We start from the raw sequence: 18888 nt of genomic DNA on the forward strand, positions 1-18888 counted from the left end.
GAGGCTTCAAAAAGCCGACGTGCCGTTTGTTTTCTTTCTACTAGATCAGTACGTATCACAACCAGATACTTAATTAATACGACCAGACGTTTAACTCAAGGTTCATTCGTTCCAATCTGGATTTCTACGGTTCTTTCTTCTGCTTTGCACAGTCGCCAGGCTGCCGGCGTTGAGTTTGGCCCCGACGCCAACGCTGCCGTTAGCTAACGCTAGGAGCCAGGGAACAAATACGGGGGCCTCAGGGAACAGACTTCTTTCTTCTCCGTTTGTCTCCGGATTGATGTTGACGACGTCCTCGGGAAGCTCTGAGGAAAAGTACCCGCGTCCTTACCGGCGTCTTTTTTACAACGGCGACCAAACAGTAACGCCACCTGGAACCACTAGGGGGCACCAAAGTCGTCTTTTGCCTCTTTAAATAAGTTAATATCCTTTATATACTGAAAATATCTACACACGTGTACAACCGTATGAAACGACACTGCTTGGGGGGAGACATAATGAAATCACTATGACTGATTAGAAATGATTTATTTATGGTTGTGGTGTGTAACATTTCCTCACTGTGCAGAAACACTGAGGTATCAGGTGTGTGCGGTCGAACAGACGGTTTCTGACTGATACCAGGACAGGGGCTCATTCATTATCCATCGGGCAGTGTCATGTTACGAGACATTTTAACCTCAACAGCCGAGTGGACGGTAAACGGACACCGTTACAGGAAGTAACCTGACTGGACAACACCTTCAAAAAATGTCTCACGCTTCCGGATTTATTAAATCTGACCGATCACTGCTCTTACACTTGTTCCTTTTTGAGCAGGAGGAAAATGTGGATCAAATCACTCAATACACTGAAATATTAACTTCGTAAAAAGCAAAGAAAAAGAATGGAAGCTTCCCAGAGAATCACCTCCTAACTTTGCAATAGCGATTCCAAATGCCGAGATTTTGTATCATGCGCCCAAAGAGTTGCCGTTGGGAACTAGTGTGCAACTCATCGCCTTCTAACCCGAGACATACACTTACCCTGTATATGCCAATATTTTAGTATATTGTTGATTTTTACAGAGTTCTAATGTATGTTCACGTGTTAAAGGAGGAATAACACGGGAGATTCCCTGTTGTTTTCATCCAAATCTACCTGCAAAACCCTTCGACGTTTGTGTCTCTGAGCGAAGTTACTGGTAAACACAAGTTCAACCGGACATGAATTTAATTCCAAGTTCTAATGTTCAAGATTTCCGGGTGTGGTTTTTCTTTGTGAATTGTGTTTCATGTAATACAGCAAACACTTTGTCGCAGGAGGGAAAACTGGATCAAATCACTCAAAACACAGAAATATTAACTTCATAAAAGCAAAGAAAAAGAATGGAAGGTTGCCAGAGATCCACCTAACGTTGCTATAGCGATTCCAAATGCCCAGATCTTGTATCATGCGCCCAAAGAGTTGCCGTTGTGAAATTTGGTGATTAAAACAAAATGTCTTTAGCTGCTGCAAACTCTCAGAAGACTAAAGTGTTGAATCAGGAGCAACTGGACTTGTTTGCAGATTCTTGAAGACGCGTCGCGTCTCATCCTAGAGGCTCCTTCAGTTTCAAAGTGAGGAAGCCATCAAGTCTTCAGGAATCCACAAGGACGTCCAGTTCCTCCTGATTGGTCGCCCTTGGATCTCACTGCAGAGCGACACCCGGACCTCCGAAACATCTGAGCGTCAGCCAAGCGTGTCGGTGGCGGACGGGCTGCTGAACACGCCGTTCCTGGCGTAGAAGGTGTTCCTCACCACCGACGACCTGGCCCGGGATGGAGTTCTGTAGTCCAGGGTGTAGTCACCTGCGGATCCAAGAAGACAGCGTTGGTCTAAGAGGGTGGGGAATTGTTCCAGAGCAAAAAGAGAATATGAATAACTTTTGGCTGCTGCATCTTGGCAAGTACAGAAAAATCAACAAATTCATTTTGGCACCAACCAGACGTGATGGAGGACATTTGTATCCAGACGCAAAGCTTTAATAATATTCCTCTGCTAGCATGTCACTTGATTTAGCTCTTCTAATGAAAAGTTACATGATGTTATTGGACAGATAACACTGTACAACAGCGCCGCCTGTTGGACGGTCGGGGGCAGATATATCGCCAAAATTAATCTACATCCAATTTTTCAAGTTTTATTTAGATTACACTGTAAAAAATAAAGGGAAATGCTAAAGTAGAAGAAATATTCACTGAATTTGAGGATCATTTTTCTTGACGATAAATCTTCAAATAAGTTAGTTAATTCTAGAAATACATAGTTTTTTATAAGTTTAAACAGACCGTTACAAGAACATAACTTTTAACATAAGATAATTAATCTCATATTTTCTAAATCTTAGACTTAACCGTCATATCTTTAGACCGCATCTCACTGTTGCTTAAGATATGTTTTTGTGGAGCAGTCTTACCAAGCCTCCAACCGTAATCCCAGGACGAGAGCAGAGGAAAATCAAACTTCTCCTCCGGTCTCATCTGGCCCCGCCTCTGCAGGTACAGGCTCCGCCCTTTCCCCTGCACATGTATACATGTATCTTAAAATGACTTACAAATCCATCATGTTCAAAAGTAGGTTTGCCCCCCCCCCAAAAAATATAGGAATACTGACCAACCAAGTAATAAGAAATCCTCAGCATCATTAGTGTTTTTAAGCTTCATAAACATGTTAAAATCTTAAAATACATTTTAAATTTTCTCATAAAATTTCAAGAAACCATTATTTCATGCATTACATCACTGGGTTACCACAGTGGGAAAATTACTAATTCATTTAACAAGTTTTAATTTCAAGCTGCAAGAAAATAAAATTCCAGTTTTTCTTCAATAAATTTGACATTAAAGCTACAGTATGTAATATTTAGAAGAAGTTATTAACCGATATTTAATTTATTGTCTATAACTGTGTATTCATATATGTATCATCACCTGCAACGAAGAACTGATGGTTTTTCGTAAAACTTTGAACAAGTTAATTATAGTTACGTAGGTGGACCCGACTTTCGTGAACGCCGTCGTGTTTGGTTGCGGTTTGCAACTTCACCACCAGATGCCGCCAAATATTACACACTGTAGCTTTAAAACTAGTGAAACACAACCGTGACCGAGACATTTGAAACTGAACGTGGGTTTCGTACGTGCGGAGAGGAGTCCTGGTAGAGAGCCTGTCGGGTCTGGGGAGAAACTGGCCTCATGGTGGGGGCCACACTGAGCCGCCCCCGCCCCTCCTCTTCCACTGAGAGCACAGGAGGAGGAGGAGGAGGAGGAAGGTCGCTCTGCCTCTTGGGTGTCCTGGTAACAGGAGGCAGGGCAGCCCTGGTGGGTGAAGCATAAACTAAATAAATGTGTGTCATCAATAGTTTTTCATGATCTATTTACAGAAAACATCCTTATTAATAAAGTCAAAGCTAAAACGTTGAGTTTCTTTTTCAGATGCTGTGTTCCCCTCAGCCCTGTGTTCCCTCACCCTAACCAAATAGGGCCTAATTTTGATGGGAGGAACATTTTATAGAAATGAGGGAACATAGGACTAAGGGAACATAGGGTTGAGGGAACAAAGGGTTGAGGGAACATAGGACTAAGGGAACATAGGGTTGAGGGAACAAAGGGTTGAGGGAACATAGGACTAAGGGAACATAGGACTAAGGGAACATAGGACTAAGGGAACATAGGGTTGAGGGAACACAGGACTAAGGGAACATAGGGTTGAGGGAACAAAGGGTTGAGGGAACATAGGACTAAGGGAACATAGGACTAAGGGAACATAGGGTTGAGGGAACACAGGGTTGAGGGAACATAGGACTAAGGGAACACATGGTTGAGGGAACATAGGACTAAGGGAACACATGGTTGAGGGAACATAGGACTAAGGGAACGTAGGACTGAGGGAACATAGGATTAAGGGAACATAGGGTTGAGGGAACAGGACTGAGGGAACATATGGTTGAGGGAACATAGGACTGAGGGAACATAGGACTGAGGGAACATAGGACCGAGGGAACATAGGACTGAGGGAACATAGGGTTGAGGGAACATAGGATTAAGGGAACATAGGGTTGAGGGAACAGGACTGAGGGAACATATGGTTGAGGGAACATAGGACTGAGGGAACATAGGACTGAGGGAACATAGGACCGAGGGAACATAGGACTGAGGGAACATAGGATTAAGGGAACATAGGGTTGAGGGAACAGGACTGAGGGAACATATGGTTGAGGGAACATAGGGTTGAGGGAACATAGGACTGAGGGAACATAGGACCGAGGGAACATAGGGCTGAGGGAACATAGGACTGAGGGAACATAGGGTTGAGGGAACACAGGACTGAGGGAACATAGGACTGAGGGAACATAGGACTGAGGGAACATAGGACTAAGGGAACATACGACTAAGCGATCACCTCGGTCAGTGTGATGATGTGGGTGAAGCAGCTCACCGGGGGTGTGCGGGCAGTCGGGGCAGCTGTGTGCTCCTCATGTTGTTGTTGTTGTTGTTGTTGTTGTTGTTGTGGAGATCGCAGCAGGACGGGTACAGTCCCGCGTAGCGGCTCTTCCAGGACAAACGCGCCAACGTCTCCTTCTGAATCTGCTCCCGGTAGCAGTTCTGGCTCTGGGTCGTCAGCAGGCTGCGCATCTCCTGCCACAGACGCTCGTTATGCAACTCAGTTCATATCATTTATTATGTTTTAATAATTTCCAATAACTCTGAAAAACTGTCAAAAGTTCATGTAGAGATCCCTGGATGACGTTGTTTCTACATGATCACTTTTCTCTCTAATTTGAAAGATTTAAAAAAAAATCCTTGGACCAAAGAAAGAAAAAGTAAAAACAATACTAATGAAATATAAAATCTATTTTTGATTTCAACTCCATGAATGTGGAAAAAGACAAAGGGTGGAATATTCCCTGAAGAAGCTGCTGTAGATCTGAGTACCATCACGAATTGCAGCGATGAAATCAATCACGCGTCTAAAACATTGAACAAAACTGTTTGACAAGACGCTCTATGCCATTATTCATACAGCAGAGAAATTATTAGGTTAGATTGTCGTTAAATCCAAAAATACTTGAACTTACCCTGGTGAGTCTGAAGCGGAGCAGGTTCAGCTTCTCACTGTGGAAATGAGCTGTGATCAGGTAACACACTGCAACACGGGGTAACATGACACACACACACACACACACACACACACACACACACACACACACACAGTGGGGAGACTCGCGGTGACGTTAATGTTTTTTCGCGAAGCAAATTTGTTTCGAAACATCAATTTCTAAAATAATATTTAGTCAATGTTTTCAAGCCGATGGTTAGTTGACATCACTGGCCTGGTGTCGGTCATGTGACCTTCTTTCTGTTTACAGTTAATCGCGGATCAGGAATATGAAGGACAGAAAATTGACGTGAGTTAAGTACAAATAAATAAATACATGCAGAAATAAATAATGAAAATGACAAAATAAATAGTTTGCAATTTCTCCATTTCCACATTTATTGATTTATATTTGAGTAATTTTATATTCTTCATACAGGAAAAGTAACCAAAAAATAAAGAAATTAATTGATTTTCTTCTTTTTGATCATTCAAAATTAAGTATTTTACAGACTGGAGCAAACATTTGAAAAAATGTAATAATTTCAAAAAACTGTTATTAAATTCCATGCAGCCCCAGTGTGTAATTCATTTTTGTAGTTTTCTGGCGCCATCTGGTGGTAAAGTTTCAAACTGCAACCAACCGAACGACCAACAGGGGACACTTTATGGTGTCGCACCGCTGATTCCATTTCCGGTTTCGACAGCGTCTGAAAAGTTGACGCGAACTCGACGTATTCTGGAACCGTTTAGTTCAACACGACGTAGAAACATGGAGACTCACACGGAGGTCGGGTCACCTCATGGAACCTCATTTAACTCATTCACAGTTGATTATACATATGTGAACACAGTTATGGACAATATATTAAATGACTGAATGACTTCTTCTAAATATTACACACTGTAGCTATAAATAATATTAAATAATATAAATATATATATATATATCATTTACAGGTGGCAAATTCTTACCAAGTTCCAGGAAAAAGAAAGACTGAAGTCAATCATCTTAATTCCAGTTCATTTTAATTATCAAATGTACATCATCATCATCTCCAAGAATCACATTAAAATACCTTTTTACCCCCAAATACAAAAAATTAAAGAAAAAGATGACGAAAAGAAAAAGAAAAACTCCCTTAAGTATCAAAAGTAGTGATCAGGCGACAACAGCAGACTCATCCAGGTTCCTACAGGATTCACACGCCGACGATTGGATTTGGAATATTTCATGCAGCTATTAACAGAGTATTAGCTGATAAGATCTTTATCATCATCATCATCATCACACGCTGCAGTAGTCTGTCGTCGTACAGTGCAGGAGACAGTAGTGTGACGGCAACATTATGTTCTTGGGGCATGTATTAATTTTTTCTTTTTTAAAGAGCCGGACATCAACAAGCATCAGTAGTCGAAGAAAGAAACCAAAACACAGAAATCCAGTTCTTTTACTTGAGATGGTTCATCCACAGCGCTCAACTTCGGTTATTATTGGCTATTGTTTTATTCCCCCTCGAGCTGCAGGTCAGTCAAGAGAATCTGGAAGGATTCATAACCAGCATCTGGTCGATTGGCAACATCGGGGACGTCTCAGGGAAGTCCCATGTTTTGTTTTTTTTTAAATCCTGGCGCTGTGGAGTTCCAGTTATCTTTCTAATCGTCAAGCATTTAAAAAAAAAATCCCAGTTTTAACATTTTTGGTAATCGAAATTCTCACCAGCAAACTTTAATTTACCAATCAAGTTTAAAAACTCACGTGTCAAGTGCAAAAAAAAAAAAGTGTCAATTAATGATTTCAGGGCAGCAAAGAAAAAAATCAGACAAAATCTCTTCTGATCCGCGACCAGGTCATTTCTCCCTCAATTCCCTTTACAGCTCCAGATTATAGTGTTTCATTGCCTCCTGAGCCGCTCGTGCGCTCTCAACTCACCGACCTGTCAATTCACTTTGACACTTTGAAGGGCAGTTTGGCGGTTTGGAGTCACTGCATGTAATGACATCAGGGCACAAAGTTCCTTAAAACATCTGATTTGAACAGAAAAACAATTTGCACACGACAGTTTCGTTAAGCAGCTCGGTCATCGTACAGTTATTTCTAGCGGAGCAGCGAATGAGTCGACTCAAACGAGGGGATGCAAAACGGTGCAGGAAGCGTGGACACGTGCGTTGGGCTGGTGCTGTTCTCTTCCCCCTGGTTGCATCACGGGACCACGACGTGGAAGGGGGAGCCCGGGATGTGGTCGTCCCCCCACTTGACCACCAGGACGTAGTTGCCCCGCTCCTTCAGCAGGTAGCCCACGTTGTACTGCAGGTTGCCCAAGTGTTTGACCAGCACCTCCTCACAGGGAACCTGGGGGCCGTGCACGCCCACCAGCAGCATGTTCTTACCTGACGACGGGAGGGAGAGGAGTTTCTTATTTTTCATGCGGTTTCAGTTTCACAGTCATTCCCACGGCGATGTATTAGGGCCATTGTATGGAAAATAAATAAATAAATGAATCACGGACGGGTAATATTTCGAAAAAAACCCTCTATTCTCTGAGATTATCACAAATGTGTGAGAAAAAGAACTCAAAGGAAACTCTGGATGCTTATGATAATATGCATAATTGGATTGTGTCGTCCCCTGCAGACACAGTACATGAGATGCGGCAGCGTCTGTGGTGATCCTGAAGTGGTGTAGTTCCTTGAAAAATGTATTTAAATTTAATTTATTTTCTCGTAAGATTTATGAATTTAATCCCTGAGAATATCCAAGTTTTTTTTTCCAGTAAATTTATGAATTTAATTTCTGAGAATATCCAAGTTTTCCCCCATAAATTTACCACTTTAATCTCAGAAATTTAGAGTTGCACTTGGAATATTAAACCCCCTCCCCCGGCTCCTTTTCTTCCTACAATGGCCCTAATAAGCCGTGGTACATTCCTGTAAAATCATGATTTCATTTCACTCAGACACTTAATCGTTGAGATCTGGGGGAATGTCTGCACAGTGAAATCAAAGTATAAATAATAACGGACTGTCTTAAACTGGACTTGTTTGCGACTCGTCTCATCACCGGGCCTGTTCATTCTGTAAACTGAAGACAAATCTTTCGCTCCCGACAGGGGGCGCCGAGCTGGTTTAACCGTGACATCACGCGGTGGGCGGAGCCTTCCTTACCGGCCTTGCTGCAGTCGACGGAGAAGCTGCTCCTCTGGCCCACGAAGGCCTTGCTGAGGCCCGGGCCTCGGCTCAGCACCTTGCTGGCGTCCGAGTCGCCCGGCCGCGGCATGGCGCTCTGAGAGAAGCTGCTGCTGGAGGAGGATCGCACCGCCGGCTCCACCGTCAGCGTGGACGTCTCGCTGGCGTTGGTCACGTTCACCAGCCGAGGACCTGAGAGTGAGATGAAATCATTTTAACTCTTTAAATTTGTTTTTGCAAAGCCGGGAAGAAGTAGTTTATATTTCAGCTACTGCTGCCACAAAGAACCTGACATGATTTATTTCATCCAGCATTTTGTTTTGTGTTTTCTTATAACGTAGATAAAATATTATGATATAATTCCATAACTGCTTGACACAGTCATTTTTCTCCATTTGCTGAAAGAGACTGTGAGACGAGGTTAAAAACTAAAACAAAAAAGATATTAAGTGGAGTTTAGATTAATTTGTTCGATTTCGATGAGGTTATAGTTTAAAGGTATATAGGTTATAATCAGGGTCAAGTGGTAACAGATTACATGTAATCTGGATTACGTGATCAGATTTACAAAAAACAAGTAAATATAATAAGAACAGATCAGATTTTTAAATAAATAATAACCAATGCTGAATATGCTAAATGCATTTTATTTGCATTCAAAATGTTTTTGATGTTAAAGAGTCAATTTTGTGGTTTCGTCCACTTTTTTTGGTATAAGGTGCAATATTTTCAGTGTTGGACCAAACGTATTCAGATTAGATTACATTGTTTTTGTAATGCAATGGATTTACTGATAACCAAAATTGCCATGTAATTTGTATTCAGTATCTGATTACGTTTCAAAGTAACCTGGCCAAACCCTGGTTTTATATATATATATATATATATATATATATATATATATGTTATAATGTTTACCTGTGACTTTGGCCTTGAAGGGGCTGCCGGTGATGTGGTTCGGTCCGCCATATTTGATGCTGATCAGGTAGTTGCCTGGCGCCATGGGGGTGTACTGCACCTTGTAGCCCTCCGGGACCTCCTGGCAGTCCATCTTCACTTTGGACGGCCCCTCGATGGTCACGGCCAAAGCCCCGGGGCCCGCCTTAGTGTTGTTGATGATGAACTCGGACTGGGCACCTGCGAGATGGAAGGACGCCGGTTACAACAGTTGAAGAGGTCCGGGGGGGGGGGGGGGGGGGGGGGGGGGGGTAACGTTCAGGTAACCCACCCGTTGTGCCTCTCTCCAGTCCAGCTCCATACGCTGTGACCAGGCCGGGCTCTCCGGTCTGTCCCGGTTCCCCGACTCGGACCTGGAAGGGACTTCCCGGGATGTGAGAGCCGTTGAACTTGACGTCGATGGTGTGGACGCCGTTCTCCCTGGGGATGAACCGGATCGCGTACTTGTCTGCAGGACGGGACCCAGGGACTCGTTACCGGCGGGATTTCACTTGTGAACATTAATTTTACCTAAAAACCAAAAAAACGGCCCATTTATAATCACAAACCTTTCTCCAGCTCGGTGACGGCGCACTCCTCCAGGGCGCCAGACGGGCTGTGGACTTTGGCCTCCATCTTCCCCTGCGCTCCGTTCAGACGCACCGCAAAGGATGCTGGGTGATTCACCTTCAGGCCGGACTCCTACAGAGGTCAGACGCCGCACACACACTCAGTGTACAGGAACGAAGAAACTAAGGTAACACCTCGAAACACACACACACACACTTTTACGTGGCAGTGTGAGGGGACACGTCTCTACTCTCTTCTTCCGTCCACGTGTTCGACAGTTCCCTGCTCTTACCTGAGCGCCCGCCGGCTCAGCTGCAGCAGACAGAAGCACACGGCCGCGACGTTAACACGCAGTTGGACGCACGGACGACGACGACGCACCACGGAGTTACAGGACAGTCAACGATATATACGACCGCGGTTGGTGCTTAAAGCTACAGTGTGTAATGTTTACAGGAACTTCGTAACAGAAGTTAAATCTATTGTCCTAAACTGGGCGCTCGGTTAGGCGCAGTTTTACAACTTCACCACAAGATGCCGCCAAATATAACACACTGTAGCTTTAAATCTAATTAAAAATATTAGTTTTCATAAAAAGGGAAATTTGCCAAAATCTCATTCATTATTATCATCTTCAACACTAATGGATTTTTACTTTCTGTTGACTGAACTATAACATAGAGAGGGTTCATCTACAGCTACAGACAAACGAACTACAGGAGGTCCGCTGTGGCCCCGCCTCTGTCTGCTGTAACCAGGCAACCGGGGAGCTGGTGTTGATGCTGATGAAGATGATGGTGCTGTTACAAGCCTTTAAATGAAACACAAGAGAAACACCTGCACTTCCACACCAGACAGGAAACAGCGGGGGCGACCAGACTCAGACAAAAGGTTGTTTGTATTGGTCTCAAAAACAAAAAGGATGGAGGATGTTTCCTTTGGCACCTCCCTCTCAGGCGGGGGAACTGTTTGTCTGACTGTGGTCACGTCCACGAGGCCCAGTTGCATAAAGAAAATGTAAACACTTTAATCTGCTTATGTGAACGACTGCATAGTGTTTGTGTTTTTTAATTTTTTTTTTATGCAACTGTGTGCCCCAGAGCCCTTTAGCAAGGCAGGGCAGGGCAGGCTGGGTGTGGAGGTGTCTCCTCGTGCCTCACCTGAAGGCCGGTAACAGTGAGGCGGCGGGCGTCGTTCACCGGAGCCACGACGGGAACCAGGAAGGGGCTGTCGGGAATGTGCTGCTCGTTGAACTTCACCGAGATCTCGTAGTCACCTGGAGGAGGAGGAGGAAGAGGAGGAGGAAGAGGAGGAGGAGGAGGAGGAGGAGGAAGAGGAAGAAGAAGAGGAGGTGAGTCAGTGAGAGAGCGACGCAGTTAACGGACAACCGTCGCTATGGTGTTTTTCTCTCTCTACCGGGCTCCTGGGCGATGTACGACACGCCACACGATCCGTCCTTGCGGTCGTCGAAGGAGATCTCCGCCCTGCTCGGCCCCTCCATGGCGATGGACAGGCCGCCGGCCCCCGCCTCCCTCGTCCAGATGCTGAACTCAGCTGGAGAGAGAGAAACAGTCCAAGAGTTCAAAAACTACTAACCCACAATACACACACTCACTCTGTCTTACATATACAGATAAGATAGATATTTTTATGATATGTAATATCAAATCAAATTTATTTATAGAGCAGGTTTTAAAACTACGACGGAGTTTTAGGGGCCACACTGAGGGGGAAAAAATAAAAGTGATTGATTTTATTTAATATTATAATAATCTTTTGACTTTATTCTCGTAAAAATTTACGACTTTTTTCTGGCAATATTATGACAATTTTTCGTTGTAATATTATGACTTTATTCTCATAATTTTACGGCTTTATTCTCATAAATGTACCACTTTTTACTCAATAAAAAAAAACCATCAACACTTGCTGTACATTAAAAATATCCCAAAACCCAAGAACAAACAAACAAAACAAATTTCAACACGATATAAAACATAAGGACCAGTTTCACAGACAAAATACTGGGAATATGAATAATAACACATTATTACCGCTGTATAATTAGCTTTTTTTTTTCTGATCATTTCATTTTAAACTGTTTTTAAAGATTTAATAGGAGATTATTTATAGGATGAATTCACAGAAACGACAAGGTTATTACTGTACAGCACCAAGAAGAGAACGCAAGATGGATCCAATGTTTTTGGAATCTTTTTTATTAACTAATGAAACGAGACGAGGTCATCAGTATCGATGCATTGTGTATTGATCCTTCCAGTCCTACTGGGGGGATGTGATGATTTGGTGACAGGGGAATACATTGTCAAGAATGAAAGGATCTTTCATTTTTGGCAATAATAACTTTTATCCCTTTTGTAAAAACCGGTCTCCAAAATAAATATTGATAAAAGTTTGCCAGTGTTATTTTCTTTTATACATAAGTTAAAGCGAAGTTCCTTTTCAAACCAGAGTAATCGATGTCTGTTCGCGAGTGTTTGTGTTTTACCTGGCTCTCCCGCCTGTGCTCCCTCCAGTCCCGGGCCTCCCGCTCTCACCTTGGTGGCGCCGCCCTCTCCCAGCGGCCCCACGGTGAACTGGAAGGGGCTGCCCGGCACGTGCACGCCCCTGTACCTCACGCTCACGCTGTGCACGCCCATCTCCGTGGGCACGAAGCGCACGCAGTAGGTGTCGTTGCCCGCGGCAACCAGCTCGGCGGGCTGACGGGCTCCGGAGGGCGACGTGACCTCGGCCGTGACGTCCTTCATGTCGAGCGCTGCGAACGCAGACGGGAGAGACAGATGCGTCACGAACTGTGCATGCTGATGTGGGCCAGATGAGAAGGAATCTCTCACACACAAACATGTATGTTATGTCGCAAACCTTGTGCTGCCAAAACCCAGCAACTTTTTTTTTTTTCTTTCCCCCCGGGGCTCTGCAACGCACCCCACACCCCTGCACCGCCCGCCGAGCAGCAGCGGGCGTCAACAACCCAAACACCCTTCGCTTCCTTCCCTCTGCCCGCGAGCACCAGACCAGAGAGGCCGGAGACGAGGCGGACACGCCCGGGAGAGACGCCCCGATCCGGGGCAACGGTGGACGGGCGGGCCCCGCGACTGCCGGATCTTCCCGACCACCAGAGGGAGCAGTAGGAGCGGGAGGAGGCGTGAGCGAGGAGCTGCCGGGACAAGACCAGGAGGAACCAGCTCACTGGAGGAGGAAGAGGAGGAGGAGGAGGAGGAGGAGGATGGCCGAGAGGGGTTGACAGGACGGAGAGGGGGGAAGGAAGACAGGGAGGAGGAACAGGAGAGAGGAGGAAGAGGAGGAAGAGGAGTGATTAGTGAAGGGGACAGAAGGCACAGGAGGAGGAAGTACAGAGGAACTGAGGAAGAGATGGCAAAGAGGAAAAGGAAATGGGATTAGAAGAAAAGGAAAAGAAGGATGTGTGAGACAAAAGAAGGAAGCGTGGAAGAGGAGGGAGGGAAAGAGCGTAAAAAAAGAAAGTTGAGACAGGACACAGAAACAGTCAGCACTGAGAGAAAAGAAGAGGGAAATATTGTAACTTCAGACGGGAAACAGTTTTAGAAGAAGAAGATGGAGCAGCTGTGATGACGCAGGACGTTCAGGAACTAAATGTCTGAGCGTCGCCTCCAGATTTCCAGAGTACAGGAGTGTCGAGACAAAATCCACGGCACTGATCCAGATGCGTGTGGACATTCCTCTGACTGACACTGCAGACAGCCAATCAGACGAGACTACAGAGAGAGTGTGTGTGTGTGTGTGTGTGTGTGTGTGTGTGTGTGTGTACCTGGTATCTTCAGGCTGAGGTCACACACGCTCCCCACACTGGAGACCGATGCCGCCTTCTGTCGTCGAGTGATGCTCTCCCGGATACGACCCTCACCCGTCACCCGCACTGTGAACGGACTTCCTGTTGACACACACACACACACACACACACACACACACAACTCTAAGTATTTGTCCGGATAACACACATTTATTTCCTAAAGTGTTTTGAAAGTATACACTTCTGTTTTACCTGGCACGTGTTCCTCAGCAAAGCGGATGGAGACGATGTAGTTGCCGGGCTCAGTGGGACAGTAGGTGATGCCACACGTCCCGTCCTCCATGTCCTCTGTCTGGATGTCCACCTTACTGGGACCCTCGATGGACAGAGCCAGGCCGCCAAAACCTAGACCACACATAACGTTATAGAGAGAGAGAGAAATAAAGATAGATCTATATAGATCTAGATAAATAGCGATAGATAGATCTATAGATAGATAGAGCGATAAATACAGATAGATAGATAAATAGATAGATAGAGAGATAGATAGATAGATCTAGAGATAGATAGAGCTAGATAGATAGATCTAGAGATAAATAGAGCTAGATAGATAGATCTAGAGATAGGTAGAGAGATAGATCTAGAGATGGATAGATAGATATAAAAACTATACAAATAAAAATATAAAGAATGTTCATAACATCAGTGAGAAAGTTGTTACCAATAATGTGCAGAAGAACTTGGTAAGAGCAGAGAGCACAAGTGTCATTCAGAGAGCTGATGTTCAGTTCGTTTTCGCAGATATTTGGTCATTAACCAAAATATTCCCAATATTAACCACAAATGTCAAACAAAAGGAAATCTGCGTAGAGCCGCGGCGACTGACCGGCCTCTCGCGTGTCGACCACGAAGCGGGCGTTGTCGAACGTGGTGCCCTGGACGAGGCCGTCGCCGCTGGCTTTGACGCGGCTGGCGTCGCCGATCTCCGACTGGACGACCATGATGGCGATGGGACTGTTGGCGACGTGCTGGCCGTTTTTCAGGATGCTGACCAGGTGCTCACCCACCTCCCGGGGGATGAAGGAGATCCCTGGGAGGAGGAGGAGGGGGAGGAAAGAAAGACATTTTAATAAAAACTATTTTTCATTTATTTTGATCACTTTAAAATGTGTATTTCTGAGTGTGTGTGTGTGTATGTGTGTGTGTGTGTGTTACCGATATGGTTGTTGGCCATCCTCTTCAGCAGGCAGGGCTCATCGCGGCCTGATGGGGACCGGATGCTGGCGGTCAACAGGGTGAGGTCCGTCTCATTTATGTCCAGGGAGAAATCTGCCGCCGAGCCCAGTTTGACGTGAGAACGCCGCTGGTTGTCATCTGAAACACACACAAGCACACACAAGCACACACAAGCACACACACACACACACACACACACACACACACACACACACACACACACACACACACACACACACACACACACACACACACACACACACACACACACACACACACACACACACACACACACACACACACACACACACACAAACAAACAACCATAAGACACAGGAAGCTGATATTTTTCTGATTTGAGCCTTAGAGCGAATCAAAATGTTTGCTTTTGCGTGCCCGTGTTTCTGTGCGTGTTGGTGGTGCCGACCGACCGGTGATCCTGGCGGTGAACGGGCTGCCGGCGATGTGCTCGTCGTTGTATTTGACCAGGATGTTGTAGTCGCCGGGCAGAGTGGGCAGGTAGCTGACGCTGCACGTCCCGTCCTTGTTGTCCACGCAGCTGATCTCCGCTTTGGACGGACCCTCGATGGCCAAGTCCAGACCGCCTGGACAGACACATGTTAACAAGAAACTCGTCATTTACGAATAAAATTGGATTGAATGAGGACCTCTGAGAAAATTCTGTCAAATTCGTATGCAATTTATTATATCGTACAAAGTAATATTAGGGCCAGTGAGAGAGCAACAAATGAAGACTTTGAGAATAAAGTTGTAAAAGTTGTAAAAAGTCATAAATTTAGCTGTTTATTTTCGTTATACAATATTAAATACAATTTAAATTTCTCTGGTAAAATCCAGCTATATTCTTTTTTTTTTTTTCTTCTTTTTTCCCCCTCAATGTGGCCCTTAAAACTGTAGTACTGTGACCTTAACATTTGACCTTTAGATGACCTCTGGGTCGGCTCTAGTTTTGATATGTAAGATTAAGTGGTTGATCATACATATCAAACCTTTAATGCATTTTTGATTCAAAATTAAAGAACTTTAAACCTCATGTTTCTGCAAGAAAACGACGCCATGGGCCAAATTGGATGAAACGAAACCCAAATGAAAACTTTCAATACGCTTTCCACTCCCACCTGCCCCATCTCGATACCACCATGGGTTCATTAAATATATTAAGTAGTGTATTTTGGGGGTATGTGACGTTGGTGACACTAAAATGTATGCATGCAGTGTGTGTAGACAATGATCCATATTAACTCGTACATTAAGTTTCATAATTATCCGTCTACATGTTCACGAGTTATAGTCTAATTTTGTCGATATAGGGGGGTGAAGTAACAAACACCAAGATTACTAAAGAACATGAATGATTACACTACATCATATAACAACTATGACAGCCTCAGTCACCACAGCTCCTCTTCCTCCTCCTCCTCCTCCTCCCGTACCTTCAGACGCGTCTTCTGTGAAGACGGTGAACGTGGCTGTCTTGTTGGCGACGCCGTAGATCAGCCCGGGACCGTAGGCAGTGACGTTGGGACTGCTGGCGTAGTTCACGTAGAACTGAAGGGGAGACTCTGAAACAAACACTCGAAATTAGTAGAGTAACAAGAAGGATAAAAAATAATAAAGAATACAGGTGAAATTAAACCTGACGTGATTAAAAATCTAGGTCTCATGTTGGAGTCGTCTGTCTCCTTTGACCCTTCGCCGTAACCCTGAACCATCACAACTACATGCATAACTCTGACCCCAACCCCAACCCTAAACCTAACACCAAGTCTAAACCCTCAAACAGCCATTAGAAATTGTGAAGACTGGCCAAATGGCCTCACAAGGTCAAAAGGTCCTCACAAGGATGGTTGTTAGAAAGTACGTGTACACACACACACACACACACACTCAGTGTGTCTGTTGTGGACAGACGAGCCCCAAAGAGGACCATAGAAGTTATGTTTTTGCTCTCATTTGATTTTGGCTTTTGTCCCCCTTAGGACTACTGGTCAAGATGTTTGTTTGCACAGGAAAAGGTAAGAAAGAGAACACACACACACACAGATCCTCAGGGTCGGACATCATTACAGGTTGATGGTTAATTGTTTTCTCCTGCTGGCTGAAAACCCCCCAGAAAAAAACAAGCAAAACACACACACACACACACACACACACACACACACACACACACACACACACACACACACACACACACACACACACACACACACACACACACACACACACACACACACACACACACACACACACACACACACACACACACACACACACACACACACACTTCTTAATCACCAACATGCACACTGCACACCTCTAGTATACGGTGTAGTCAACAGCACTAATCGCAGTCGTCTCCGTGTTTCCTCCCGACTGAGACGTCATTGTCCAAACAGACTTGACTTCAGAGAGAGAAACAGGCTGCACCTCTTGTCCTGTTCACCATGTGTCTCCGTGTGTGTGTGTGTGTGTGTGTGTGTGTGTGTGTGTGTGTGTGTGTGTGTGTGTGTGTGTGTGTGTGTGTGTGTTGTGCTAACCGGGGATGTGCGTGCCGTTGTATTTGATGTGCATCTCGTGCAGGCCGGCCTCCGTGGGCGAGTACTGAACCGTGACCGTCCCGTCCAGGTTGTCCGAGATCAGCGGCTGAGCGGATTTTCCTGAAGGCATCAGCACCTCACCTGAGACGAGAGGGAGAGAAGTTATCAACTTGTTTTTTGGAGGAGTCACAGGAAGGAAACTTTATCTACAGTCTCATTATAAAGGTCAATGTCTGCGGTATATTAATCTCAATCATTCCGGAATCAAGTGCTCTTTGGTCACAATCACAGAAAGAGAAGAAGCATTTTAGCTTTTGTGCTCCAAGTTCCTCAGCTCCTCCAACGCTTTTGATTAAGAATTGTTTATAGGCACCGATTATTTAATTCACTTATTTAATGGTTAGCACGTCCGTCTCCCATACCCGAGGCAGCGGGTTCGAGAAAATGGCTTTTAATACTTAGCGCTGTGACGCTTTCCATCTGCTTTTTATGTACTTTTGGCGGATTTTATTATTTGTTAGATTCTTTTTTGTGTAATTTCTTTATGTAAAGCACTTTGGATACCTGGTGGTGGCTGTAAAGCGCTATATAAATAAATGTTGATTGATTGATTGATAACACCATTTAACAGACTTTCTAAAACAGCCGACAAAATGTCTCTCACCAGTGATCTCTCCCTTCCTGAAGGAGAACGGGATCACCATGTCGAACGGCCTGAAGCCGCTCCCGTTGACGCTGCTGCTGATTGGCTCCGACGTCACCTGGAGGAGGAGACAGACACGCACAGGACGGACTTCAACGCGTCATTCAACACCAAAAAAACACAAACAACTTCCTGTCCCTCTTGGCGACCTGCGCTAGAAACATGCTGCTGCTGCTGTGTCCAAGCCCCGCCCACATGGGGGCACCCTGGGAAAGATTAGTGCGATGGAGCAGGAAGAAAGAGGAAGTGGAGGAGGATGATAATGATGATGATGATGATGATGAGGTGACTGTGATGCAGCCGCAGCGATGAAGAGTGCACTGAGGAAGAAGAGAGAGGGAGAAACACCGCCACAACAAAACTCCTGCAGGGATAAGAAATAAAGAAATATCCATAAAACACCCGTAACCATAGCAACACATCTCGCAAAACACGTGGGGGTTTGATTTATGTAATGATGTTAGAAGTTTGCTGCGATCCCATTGGCTGAGACAAGCGGGAGAAATGACTACAGAGGAAGCGAAGCGGTCGAGCGAGGTCAAGACTTAACCAGCGGCTATTCACCTGCAACGGAGAGGAGAGGCGTGTGTGTGTGTGTGTGTGTGTGTGTGTGCGCGCGTGTGTGATTCACTGTGCAATGTACCTTAACCTCTTGTAATGTTGTGTGTATACCGTATGTATGTAAAGACTTGCATTACAGTTTGTGTGTGCTTGTGTTTTAACAAACGTGTACATTTGCGTTCTGTGCGTGAGCGTGTGTTTTCATGTGTGTGTGTGTGTGTGTGTGTGTG

The 18888-nt window shown here is 44.9% G+C and overlaps 3 protein-coding genes across 5 annotated transcripts in view; all 3 read right to left on the bottom strand.

Annotated features, from left to right (window-relative positions):
- The window catches only part of LOC118308749 (NACHT, LRR and PYD domains-containing protein 12-like), a 988189-nt gene that overhangs the window by 604782 nt on the left and 364519 nt on the right, over positions 1–18888 (bottom strand). The window lies entirely within an intron of this gene.
- Positions 520–3567, bottom strand: LOC118308795. The gene is made up of 3 exons (XM_035630197.2): positions 3161–3567; positions 2438–2540; positions 520–1829 (listed from the first exon to the last, which is right to left on the bottom strand). Exons 1-3 carry the CDS (start codon positions 3374–3376, stop codon positions 1711–1713), a joined length of 438 nt encoding a protein of 145 aa, XP_035486090.2. The 5' UTR covers positions 3377–3567; the 3' UTR covers positions 520–1710.
- LOC118308746 (filamin-B) overlaps positions 6723–18888 on the bottom strand; it is a 58951-nt gene continuing 46785 nt past the window's right edge. For both annotated transcript variants that reach the window (XM_035630036.2, XM_035630037.2), the window contains 16 exons: positions 18059–18155; positions 17395–17535; positions 16291–16419; positions 15268–15441; positions 14816–14974; positions 14487–14690; positions 13853–14005; positions 13619–13741; positions 12320–12586; positions 11227–11364; positions 10971–11086; positions 9810–9942; positions 9533–9709; positions 9223–9441; positions 8284–8496; positions 6723–7509 (listed from right to left, as the gene is read on the bottom strand). In XM_035630036.2, the coding sequence (XP_035485929.2) occupies positions 7322–7509; positions 8284–8496; positions 9223–9441; positions 9533–9709; positions 9810–9942; positions 10971–11086; positions 11227–11364; positions 12320–12586; positions 13619–13741; positions 13853–14005; positions 14487–14690; positions 14816–14974; positions 15268–15441; positions 16291–16419; positions 17395–17535; positions 18059–18155 (2631 nt within the window). In that variant the 3' untranslated portion in view covers positions 6723–7321. The remainder of the gene's footprint in view (positions 7510–8283; positions 8497–9222; positions 9442–9532; positions 9710–9809; positions 9943–10970; positions 11087–11226; positions 11365–12319; positions 12587–13618; positions 13742–13852; positions 14006–14486; positions 14691–14815; positions 14975–15267; positions 15442–16290; positions 16420–17394; positions 17536–18058; positions 18156–18888) is intronic.

This window comes from Scophthalmus maximus, chromosome 6, assembly GCF_022379125.1.
Source record: "Scophthalmus maximus strain ysfricsl-2021 chromosome 6, ASM2237912v1, whole genome shotgun sequence".
Classification (NCBI taxonomy): Eukaryota; Metazoa; Chordata; class Actinopteri; order Pleuronectiformes; family Scophthalmidae; genus Scophthalmus; species Scophthalmus maximus.